Source organism: Mesoplodon bidens, assembly GCF_964165515.1.
Source record: "Mesoplodon bidens genome assembly, chromosome: 13".
Classification (NCBI taxonomy): Eukaryota; Metazoa; Chordata; class Mammalia; order Artiodactyla; family Ziphiidae; genus Mesoplodon; species Mesoplodon bidens.
This window is the reverse complement of record NC_138169.1, coordinates 21,915,857-21,928,083: the sequence shown is the minus strand read 5'-3', so window position 1 is coordinate 21,928,083 and position 12,227 is coordinate 21,915,857. Positions and strand designations below refer to the sequence as shown.

Here is a 12,227-nt window from a genome sequence, read left to right as displayed (position 1 = left end):
CCCTGCTTTTTAATATCTTGCTACTTAATTCAACTGATTAAACATTTACGTATTCAAACTAACATTAAAAAGCACAAAAAAATTCCTAGGTTTTGACAAGATGCATTATCCTCATCTGTCAAGGTTAAGGTGCTATTGTTAATAATTGGGTTTTGTTGCATTTTCAGTATATCCTTAATGTTTGCTGCTTTGTATTCAAGAGAAAAAAGCAGAGAGGGAAGACTTAGCTTTGGAGATATATGTATATATGTGTATGTGTGATATTTTATATGCACACACTCATGCCTTATAGGAAAATCCACTTTGGTATCTCTGGTGCTGCTGCTTCTTGGTGTTTTTGAAATGTGTTTTGCTTATCTGGCTTTTGTGGACACTTTTCTGCTGTCCTCCTGTGTGCTGGACTAGAATGAGCCCAGGACAGAGGGTAAGAAGGCTTGTGTTCAAGTCCTCAGGTAGGTGAGCCATGCCACCTTCTTGGAGGACTGTGGTTTCCTCATTTGTGAATTGAAGCGACTTGGGTGGTCTTCAAGGTGCAGTTCACCTCTATAATTTTGTGAATCCATAGTTCAGAAAAGTTATCCAGCAAACAGCACTAATAATGAAGTCTCGGAAATAAACTTTCAGGATCAGTATATTAGGTCCAGAGTGGAGAACTTTTAAAGTGTTATTCCATGTTCTTCAGTTAATTAATCTATGTCAGATAGATATTGAAAATCCCTTAAGGTGTCGCCCTGGTATGGAGCTGGGTGGGGTTAGGAAGGAGAAAGGAGTGTTGTCCAAAAGTCCATCTAATCCAACTGCTTACATTTTCACATTCACTGGTGCTGTAATCATGCTTAGACCCACCTCCTGGGGTGAGTCACCCCTTAATTCGTTTACCTCTACATGAAAATAATTTATGCTGATACAATTTTTAGACCAAGCTCGCTTTTCTTAAATTAGTTCTGCCTTGGTTTATGTACTACCCTTATTGTATACTGTCAGCCCTACTGATACTTGAGTACACTTTGTTTTGTGGATTTTGTTTTTTCTTTCTCTTGGAGCTGGTGAGTTTAGCATCCTCAGAGATAGTTCTGCAGTCTCTGTTTTGTCAGATCTGTCTTCCAGTTGTGGCATGTTTTACTGGCTTAGTGTTTTCCTTCTTAATGGTACATAAAATAATGGAGCATCCTGTAACTGGCAGCCTCTTAGATTCAGGAAATGTGGTGTTTACTATTCAACTCATGCCAGGCTCCATAATATCTTCGGTTTTGTAAAAAACAAAAACTTGAGCATCATGCCCACAGTAAGGTCACACCCCAGTTAGTAAAAAAGAAAAAAGGAAGTATTTTTCCTTCAAATGGGATGAACTGTTAAATGTTAAACACTGGTCAGACCTCTGGGCATTATACAGATAATTAAAATTTTATCATCAAAAATTTTAACACAGTGTTCTTTACCAGTAAGATTTTTCTACTTTTAAACATGATGTTAAAACTCATTTTAAAAATACATTTCCTTGGCTGGTGTCGGTTGCTTTCAATTCTTTCTATAACTCTCCTCTCCATTCTGTGTTGGCAGTCAACATGTAGTCCTTGGGGTTTCGATTACCTTTTCTTTGTCTCTCTTGCTTTGCTCCCAGCTAGACTGATTTTCTAGGAGCCAGAACCAGGTGTTGGCTCTCCTTGTGTCCTTAGATCCCTTAGACTACCTCTTAGCTTAGCATCCTGTGCACTGCATGTTGCATATGTAATGCACCTTTTCTGTGATGGCTGTTCAATAAATAGACCTTGAATCGAGGGAGATGATGTCAAAAGTGATTATTTGATATAATGTTAAATATTTTCAGTTTTGGAGGAAACTGAGTTTATCTCTGGGTTTCCAAGCCTCTAACCTAGAAGAAAATGTGTTATGGGGTTACAAGTATTTGTTAGTAGGACAGCTGATTTCTCACTGAATCCAGGTCTTGAGACCACCTGTACAGTTGATTCTTTTCTCAGTCAGCAGTGAAGTTGTTAATTTTTAGGGTGCGGTTCTAAATTGGAATTTAAGAATTCGTGTTAGCTGACAGTAATTGAACTTTCTGCTCATGTGCCCAGACACACCAGCTAACTCCAGTTGTCTGACTCCTTGCAGTTGGCTCATCCCAGTTTGTCATTCCTGGACAGTGCTGACTGACCTCGTGCCTGTAGCTGCGCCTTGTTGCGTATTTTAGCAGTAAGGCCCGGCATGGCCAGCCAAGTTTGCCTGTGTAATCGTCTTGACCCTCTTGGGGGGCCTTTTTGTAGCTTCTTAGAAGACAGCAGTAGGAGTTCAAGGTCACACATTTGCCCAGTTATCTTTCTTTAAAGTTTTGTTGTCTACCGAACCTCACTTTCCTCCTTCCTCACGTAATTTATTTATAACTTTCTCTTTAGGAATTATTAACATGTCATATGCATTTACTGAATAACTGTTGAGTCTTGATTGGCTGCTTCTCAGCATGTTTTCTTTGATTTTGAAAGTTTGTATTATGCTTTGGCATGTGTTCAGTGCTTGCACTGCCCCTATCTCTAAAACAATGATTTTTTTTTTTCATACTGACTTGTCTGGGCATTTTTCTCAAAGTATGAGGTCCCTACATAAATGCTGTGAAGGACCCCTGGTTTAAAAATTCTGCTCAAGAAAGAGGCTCTCCTTTTGTAGTATTTTCAACTGACCTCTGTTCACTGTTACTGTTACAACTCATTTCTTTTTTTAAATCTGGATGTTAGCTCTTCAAAAGTAGTTTTTTATTTCTGTCTGTAGATTGTGTGTATGTATGTGTGTAATGACAAGAGAACTTTTGTAAAGCAGATGGGATTAAAAAGGTTTACTCCTTTCGTGTTTTCCATTCTATCAGAAAGAGGATATTAAGGGAAACAGAATTTACATACCAAAACCTCCTATAAAACCTAGATTTTAGGGCTGTTCCCTATGGCATGATATAACTGAGTCCCATATGGAGTCGTAAAGCCCTCGCTCACCCCACTTGGCACTGCAGGGCTGACATGAGTGTAGTCCGTAAGGTTTGCCTGTGTACCCATGGCTCTCCACGAACAAGGCTTTGGAGTGGCTGGCCTCCTAACTGAGGCATCCACCACAGACCCAGCCGTGGCAGGGCTCAAGGGGATGCCACAGCATCTGTGGTTCTGATCGGTGTTCCCAGTCATGGTGGTTGCTCTCCAGCAGGCGTTAGAGTCCAGTGTCTTCATCTATGGGTGTTGTGAAAACTGGTATGGGTCGGCTGTATTTCTTGAGTGTGGTTATATGTATATCAAAATACTGAAACAGTTGAAAAGTTTTGGAAGATTTCTTAGAGATAGCTATCCAGCAACCAGTCATGGTGGACTGTTAGTCAGGACTTTTATTACTTTTTATTATGTAGTTGTTTTGCCACAAGGTAAAAGCTTAAAGCAAAGAGAACCAAACTGAGAACTTAATATCGTATAGAAACATTTTCCTGCGTTTATGCAAAGCACAGTAAGCCCCGTCAGTTTCTGTCATGTGTTTAGTAGCTGCAAAGGGCTGTTGTGGCAAGGTTAAAGAATTTTCTCTGGTTTTCTTCTCTGCTTCTGACTTTGTTTTGCTTTGCAGGACTACAAAGCTGATGAAGACCCAGCGTTATTCCAGTCAGTCAAAACCAAGAGAGGCCCTTTGGGACCCAACTGGAAGGTACTGGATGCTGACCTTTCTGACAGGCAGAGTCTTGGCAACAGAACACTTGACAGGTCCTGAGTCTGGAAGAGCTGGTGACGTTTAAGTGAAAAACAGAAATGGCACAAAAATAGTTTTATTTGCGATAAGGACTCACAGCCAGTTGCAGTTGGCCAGCAAGTCTGTGCTGCATTAACAAACAGAACAGAGCCAGGCTGTCACTTTCAGCATAATGCTATTCTGATAACTCTTAAAAGAGACAAGTGATTTAGTCTTTGGGGATTGTAATGTTCTCTTTTGAGACTTGAAGCAGTACAAAAATCCATGTTAAGTGAAGGTTGATAGTTTAAATTTAGTCTTAGTAAAAACTGAACAAGTTCCCCTTCCCCGGTCTCGTGTTCCTGGCCTTTTAATAGTTATATTTCGGAAAGCAGGGCACCAGAGAACAATTTTGATGGCAAGTAGTTGTTTTCTAATAAAAAGCACACCCTTACTTTATTCATGAAAGTAAGAAAAGCAATGTTAAGGTAATCATGTAAATTGCTATAGAAATATAATGGATTTTAAAGACATCCGCTAAACTAAGTGACAGCCCCTTAGAGAAGGCTTAATGTGTTGATGGCAAGTTATTACAGCTAATTTGACAGGAGAAGAGGAGCATAAAAACCTAAACATGCCCAGAGCAGACTTTCCGCCAACAGGGTTGTACTTGGTAACCAATCTGTTTATGCTGAAGCCAGTCACAGGTCATCGATAAATGATGTCTAGGTTCAAATTGTTGCTTGCAGATAGGGGATTACTGTAACAGCCCCACAAGAAGAACCCAGTGAGTGGTTCTCCATGGGTGTTAGACTGTTTTGGACAGTCTTGCACATCAATTAAAATGAAGAATAAGTCTGACTTTCTTCTATAAGAAATGATTCATAATTATTTTCACATTTGTTCTCTGGATAGAGTTTGGTTCAAGATTCTCTCAGTTTAATGGCCATGACTAGAGACTTTTAATACCCAGAAAGTGATATATGTCACTTAAAAAAAAAATTAAGGAACAAGTTCAGTATGCATGTTCTAAATTTACTCTCATGGATTAAAAAAAAAAAAAATTCCCCACCCCTTTCAAGATTTCTCACTGTGAACTTTAGAACTCAGCCTGAGTCAGAGGAGAAGCCTTTCTCTGAGATTTAACACTGGCCTTAAAAGAGAGTGCTATGCTAGAGCAGACAGGTGTCTGCTTCTAAGGTTGCCATATCTTCTCAAAGGCCTTCTGGCCCCAATAAGTACCAGCTCTTTAGCTGATGATACTTTTCAGGGAATAGAGGGCCATGAAATTGAGACTTGGAGGTGGATTAAATATTGAATTTTCTTCAAATTGTCAATTTTTCAGGTATAAACTTGAAAAGGTGATGCTATATTATGTGGTGGGCTATTGTGTCTGGGTGCACATCTTTCCTGTAGGACCTCCTAACCAGTTTTATAACAGGCAGCAAGGGTAGTTTGACACTATGACTTTTACCTGATTTCCAACCTTTAGGAACTTGGAATATGAGTTTTACTGCTTTTTTATTTATGATTTTTACCTTTTTAACTAACATTGCTTTGTCTTGTATTATCCATTAATGGTTACTTAAAATTCTAGAATAGGTTTCATTTTTAGAAATTGTGAAATTTTGCATTTTTTCAGGTTGCAGTATAGCAAATTATTGCCCCATTTTGTGTGTGTGTGCGTGTGTGTGCGCGTGTGTGCATGTGTGTGTGTGTGTGGTGAGGGGGTTAAACAATAGCTTACTTCTCAGGGAGAGTGCTGGCTGGTAGTGATACCATTCTACCGATTTGCCTGTCGGTTGTTGACTTAAGCCAAAAGATAGTAGGTGCAGCTACTCTCATAAGTTGGGTTACTGTTTAACTGAATTTCAGTGAGTTACTGTGATCTCAGAAATAACTCAGGTAGTCAAGAGTAAGTCAGAGGAGAAGTCTTTCTCTGAGATTTAACACTGGCCTTACAAGCATCGCTTACTGCTGAGATAGAAACTAAAGAGTAAGAAGGATTGACTAGCTGATGATACAACATATAGAAAAACAGGAACCTGTGGACTGACTTGCTCTTATCAGCATCTCCTGCAGCTGTTCAGCAGGCCCTATTTGCCTGGCACCAAAGGGAGCACCAGGGAAGGATAATAGTTGAAGGTTTCTATACTTCTGAAGTATGAGAATAGGGAAGAAATACATGGTACTTAAGGCAAAAAGGAAGAAGAAACCCAGTTCTGGACCCACTCACCCAGGATCGTATAGAAGAATGCTCCAGTCTAAGTGCTGCCTGGTGGTTCCTCTGCCGCTCCAGAGGCCCTCCATGCCCCTCAGCAGAGACTCACCTTACCAGCACACATTCCAAAGGGTAGTCACAGCTAAGTGCACACCCCGTGATCGCTTTGAAACTTTCCCTTACTTATCCCACAGTGATATTTTCCTTCTGAATCATTGCAGTATTTAATGCTTGTCTGCACCAGACTGGATGAGGGAAAAGAAGCCTTTTTTTGGTGCCAGGCATTAGACAAGGTTGTATTTAATCTTCACAACCTTCCTGTGGGGTAAATACAGCTGCTTCACTTTATAGATTAGAAACTTGGCCAGAGAAACATGAATAATAGTTACAGGAGAAACGTCTGCCATTTCTGTAGCACCTGATTCAGTGCTAGTCACAGAGATGTGTAAAGGATGGAGACATAGCAGATTCTGGCTCTTAATCCAGAGACCCCGACTCACCAATCTGCACCGTTTTGCCCTCCTGCATCATGGCAGTTGTGTGGCTCTCTTATTCGTGGTATTTTCCAGAATTTGATACTTCTCTTAATACCTGTCATACGTTTCCAGTGGTCAGGGAATCTGTTAGGTGACAGTGGCACTAAGGGAGATCCATTAAAAACCCATCGTGAATCTATCACAAGTTGTGACTTAAATAACTTAACCCTAACTCTGAACCTCGGTTTCCACACCTCTGAAATGGGAATGATATTAGTAACTGCCTCAGGTTTGTGTGAGGACTAAATAATGAATGTTATAATCCCAGCAGAGAGGAAGTGCACAATAAATGGTAGCTTTTATCATTGTTGTCATGCTTTTGTCTTTGGAAATAAAAATCCTCTATCATCTCCTGGGGTTAATGAGGTCAGTGAATATGCTACCCTATTTATGACACAGTTATTCCTTTTCTTTGTCTAGTGTCCAGGGTTCCTTTGGTTCTGGTGTCTGGGGACTGTCGAACGTGTCCTGGTTCACCTGTCCTTACCCCTCGTGGTTATGAATGCTTAATGAGTGCTTGACTCGGGTCAGCCATAAAGCAGAGGCCACACAGTTTAGAGAGCCTTTGCTAGCAGGGGATCACGGGATTGCCAGGGAATCGATTTTCATATTACCTGTATGTATTAGGAGTACAGACTTTTTTTTAGTTTATGGTATGATACATACTTTAAAATTTTTTTAAAAACTACAAACCCAGAGGTGCAGACCTTAGTTGTATACGTATTCATTTTCCCTCTAAAAAAAGAATTTTTTAAATCTGAGCATGTGAATTATATTTTGTTATTTAGGGTTCAACACTTAAGATTAAGTGACTCTGCATAGTAATAGGAGAGTGATTTATGACCTATAAAGATTTTGGCTTCAAGGCAAAATTGTGCGTTTCTCATGGATGTAAATGTCTTCTGTGTAGCACCACACATGCATGTGCGTGTGTGTGTGCATGTGTCCATGTTTTGGTTCATTTTATGTTTCGGGGGTTGTGATGTTGGTATGACTACCAATACCAATGGTTTACCCATTTGCATGTGGATTCCTTTAGCTCTCCAGTTTGCCTTCTCTGATGAGGTGAGGAGCTGTCATTTTAACCAACTGAAACAACACTTTTGAAGATTATGGCAAGGTCTCATTTTTTTCTTCATTTAATCCAGATGCCTCATGAAGACTTCAGCCTCTGTGTCTACATATATATGATAGTTAATAATTAGGCCTGTAAAGGTCTTTGTAAGAGGCTTTGCCAAAGCATCTGCAGAGCCCTTACAGTGCTTGACATGTTTCAGAAGACTCAATGGTGTCTGAACATTGGGGTATTAGGGGATCAGGTCGAGTAAAGAAGTTGATGCAGAAATTGTGGTGGCTTTTATATTATCTTTTTATATATCTTTATATAAATATTCTCTTTCTAATCATAAAGACATGTGCAGTTAGTCTTCTCTGTCAGTTAATTCGATTCTATGTAAAAGCTCTGGCAGTTGGAGCTTGGTCTTGCAGAGCAGTTTGTTGTACAGTTCGCCTGCGCAGTCACGCTTTAGATTCCTTTGGACTTAACCGCGGAGGCCGTTCTGGATTCTCCAAGCCGGTGGAGGGCAGCCATCTCTGGGTTATGGGGATGCTGATGTGTTTCCTGCTGTGCTGCCAAGACTCCTTTCTCTTCTCCCCCCACACCTGTGAAAAGAAGGCAGTTTTGGTTGTCTGTGGCCTAAAGTAGAGATACCACAAGGTTCTGTTGGCTGGGGATGGGAAGAATGGAAGTAGGGGATGAGGGAGAATTTGAAACCCCTCTGTGGAAATCTCTGAGGTAGAGACCGGCAGGAAAGCAGCCCAGATCATCCATCCTCGTCCTCTAGAGGCTAATGAGCATTGTCTCTTACTGAGCCGCCCAAGGAGGAAGGCTGAGGGCGCTCTCCTGTGTCTTCATCTAGACCTGGCTCTGAGTCCAGGAGGGATGTGAAGGCATTTTAAACGTGCTCCCTCCCTGTAATCTCACATTTGAAACCCATAGTGGGTGGTATAAAGAGGCTTAATAATTAGTTTCTAGTTGACCACACTGTGGCTTATGTATACTAAAGCAGACCTTAGAACATGGCTCATTTTTTTTGAGTACTTGGTTTGGCAACTAGCTTTTTAATTCAGTATAAAAAATAGGCATTTTGCCCTTAGTATGTATCAACTATGCAACTCCTAAGAGGACACCAAAAAAGCCGTTCTGTGTCTTCCAGAAGCTAAGTGCCCCAGGAGCGGTACATGTTTAGTTCTAGCTTTATCTCGGTACCGAATGCCTCTGTTCTCAGGCAGAGCCCAAGGACTAGGCGTGGACGGATGGTATGTCTCACTCAGGTTCAAGGAGTGATTTGACAGGATGGGCCTCTTGCGGAGTGTCTTCCTGACACTGTCAGGGCCATAAAGTTTTCTTCATGAGTTTCACTTGAAGCGTGAATTTGTGATTTCAGTTGTACCTGGTGTCACTCCTGGAAGTAATTGGACACAGGCATGAAGCACATGCTTAGTAAAGTTCTGATTAGTAAAATGGGTGTGAGCTACAAAAATACTAAGTTTGGAGGCATGGAAAATGTGACTGATCATTCTCTCACAGGCAGTAAGTAAGCTTTACTGTCTATTTTTGTGAAATTAGTTTAACCTACGATTAGTTTAATCTTTTGAACTTTATCTCACATTTACTTCTCCCATTTAACAGTTAGCATTTGCCCAACCAGTTAGGAATCTCCTGCCCTGAACCCTTCCGAGTCCTTTGTTGATGACCTGCTCATGGAGCTTGGTGTGTCCTGCGTCAGGTCGCCACCTGACGGTTCATGGGTTCATGCTCCCTTCCTTCCCCCAGCTCCTCGTCCCCCCCGTCACTCTCCGAACTCTCAGCGGTAGGCTCTGTGTCCAGCTCACTTGATATGTGCAGTGCTGAGCACGGGGTTTGCTCATAGTAGATATTTACAGATACTTAGTAAGTATTCGCTGAATTCAAGTTAACTATCTTAAACCAAATAAAAATCAGTGTTGGACTTGCCATGTACTTACAGAGAATATAATGTCCAGTGTTGGTCTGTCCAAATGGCTACCAAAATCTAAACCAAATTGAGGGAATGGCTGTGAATTGTAGCATCAGGCTTTGCTTGAAATTTCAGTACGCATACTCCACATACATTCTGTAATCTTGTGTTGATATTTACTGATGGGTGCACTGGCAACAGCCCCAGCAGTGCATTTATTTTTAACTTTCTTAGTGAAATCTGGGTTGGAAACTTAACATTATGAAATCAGCAGCTGAAATTGAGCGTTCAGATTGCCTAAAATTGAAAAATTGAAATATGAAGGGAGCCTTATAAAAACTGCTGTGTCCTTGCAAAATATTAACGCTGGTTAGATGTAGCTTATACCTATTCTGTCTTTATCCCAACACATTTTAAATAGGAAAAAGTGTATGTGCAGTTGACATGTAGGATGAAGCTGTGAGAGGACTACATTTTTAGGAAATGAGTTTGCAGAATGCCTTTGGGTGGTTTTTTTTCCCCCTCTTTTGCATTTGTATGTATTTGTTTGTCACAGATACGAGGAAGTAGTTCTTGTGGAGAGCATGGGCTGATTGCTCACCATTCCAATTAAACACCCTGCGTTTTGTTTAGTTACGTTGTGTGGCTTCAGTATACATTACTCTCCCTTAGGCCTCATCCACATACCTCAGAGTAACCTAATATGTGTCGTTAAATTAAAAACATGATTTGAGCTTAGGGGTTTCATTTATAGTTAGAAAAGTGAAATGTAAGGAATTCAGTGAATACACAAACTATTTAAATACAATTTTGGAAACATTTCACAACGAGCTAGTATTACAGATGAAATTTAAATCGTGTAGAGATGGGTGATCATTTTGGGTTCTTATGTTAGCCCATGACTTTATTTTTTATAGAACTTCTGATTCTTATCTTTTGGTGACCAACCATTCTTTACCTTTTATTTTCAATTGTTTTTTAAAATTTTCATGCTATAATCTGTATAAAACTTGTATTTTCATTAGTAGAATAATTTTATTTACTGCTACATTAGGTTAGGAAGTGTTAGGTTTGGGCTGGATTGGAATTAGGTGTGAATGATCTGAATTCAGATTTTGCCTTTATTTGCTTTGGGGTTATTTTTTCAAATGATGAAGGAGGAAAGAATCAGAAAACATTTGTATTGTTTAAGGCCAAAGAGGAAACTTTGCTTTGCGCCAGCAGCGAGCCCCCTGAAGGCTGGGCAGACAAGCTGAAAGTCCTTTGGGCCCTCTGGATTCTGAAACACTGCTCTGAATGTGGGGTCGCAAATACTTGTCCCATTGAGATTTTTCACATTTTTTTAAAGGTTACACATTTTTTCACAGGACTACTTCTGATAACTCTCTCTGAAGCTGATAATACTTTACATGTATACCTTGTTTTTGCTTTAGAAGTTTAAGATGAGGAAAAATTAAATGTGGGCTGAACTAAAGTTACGTATTAAAGATCTTAATTCAGCTTTTAGCTTGATTTTGTTTAGCTTTGATTTATGAAACATCAAAAAGAAAAGAAGCAGGAAAATATTTAGATTGTTTATAGTCAAAGATGAATGATTTAAAATAGTACCCAGATAATTTAGGGCGAAGTAAATCTTTGTCCTAAAATACTCAGCTGAAGGCAAAAACTTTCTTAGAGTCTGTTTTTCAAGCGTGTTAATTTTTTTTTCTGATTATAAAATAATACATATTTATGAAGTTTTGAAAATAAAAGTCAGTTGTAGTCTCAGCATTACCGCTATTTGTTATATTTCTTAATTCACAGTTTATTTTGCTGTAGATATTTATATTATACATAGATACCTATTTATATTCATATTATGATTTTTTTTTTCTTCACATTCTTTGAAAAGATGGGTTTTAATGGCTGTATGCATAGTAGCCGACTGACTGGAAGAACTATGAGGTATTTCACCAACTCTCTTTCAGTGGGTGTTGAGTTTAGTAAGTCCAAGGTTTTGCTGTAATCTACAGTGTTATTTTCTTACCTGATGAATTGGGATACATTTCTGAAAGTGGAATTATCAGGTTAAAGGGTATATGGTATATATAGGATACGAGCAGCTTTAAAACTTTTTAATTACGTAGTGTCAGACCCCACCCCAGAAAGATTATGCCAAAAGGATAATTTTACCTTTTATTTACCACATGTAGTCAAGTTTACTATTTTCTGTGTCATCATTAAAGAGACTTTTATTTATTTGTTTATTTATTTATGGCTGTGTCGGGTCTTCGTTGCTGTGCGCGGGCTTTCCCAAGTTGTGGCGAGTGGGGGCTACTCTTTGTTGTAGTGCGTGGGCTTCTCAGTGCGATGGCTTTTCTTGTTGCGGAGCATGGGCTGTAGGCGCGCGGGCTTCAGTAGTTGTGGCACATGGGCTCAGTAGTTGTGGCTCGTGGGCCCTAGAGCGCAGGCCTAGTAGTTGTGGCGCATGGGCTCAGTTGCTCTGCGGCATGTGGGATCCTCCTGGACCAGGGATCGAACTGGCATCTCCTGCTTTGGCAGGCTGAATCTCAACCACTGCACCACCAGGGAAGTCCCAAAAGAGACTTTTAAAGCTATTTTCTTAATTTAGTCACTAGTTTAAGACCATAGCACAGATTAAGAGGTGAATTGCATAAGTCATTTTTAGAGTTGGATGAGACCTTAAATATCACACACATATTAATAATGATAGCTGATGAAAATATATAGCTTCTATGTTCTCATCTTTCTCCTGGGGATCTTTGAGATTATGTTTCT

General features: G+C 39.9%; 1 protein-coding gene across 2 annotated transcripts in view; it reads left to right on the top strand.

The window, feature by feature from the left end:
* PITPNB (phosphatidylinositol transfer protein beta) overlaps positions 1-12,227 on the top strand; it is a 61,354-nt gene that overhangs the window by 36,260 nt on the left and 12,867 nt on the right. For both annotated transcript variants that reach the window (XM_081252177.1, XM_081252176.1), the window contains one exon: positions 3,595-3,672. In XM_081252177.1, coding sequence (XP_081108303.1) covers positions 3,595-3,672 — 78 coding nt within the window. The remainder of the gene's footprint in view (positions 1-3,594; positions 3,673-12,227) is intronic.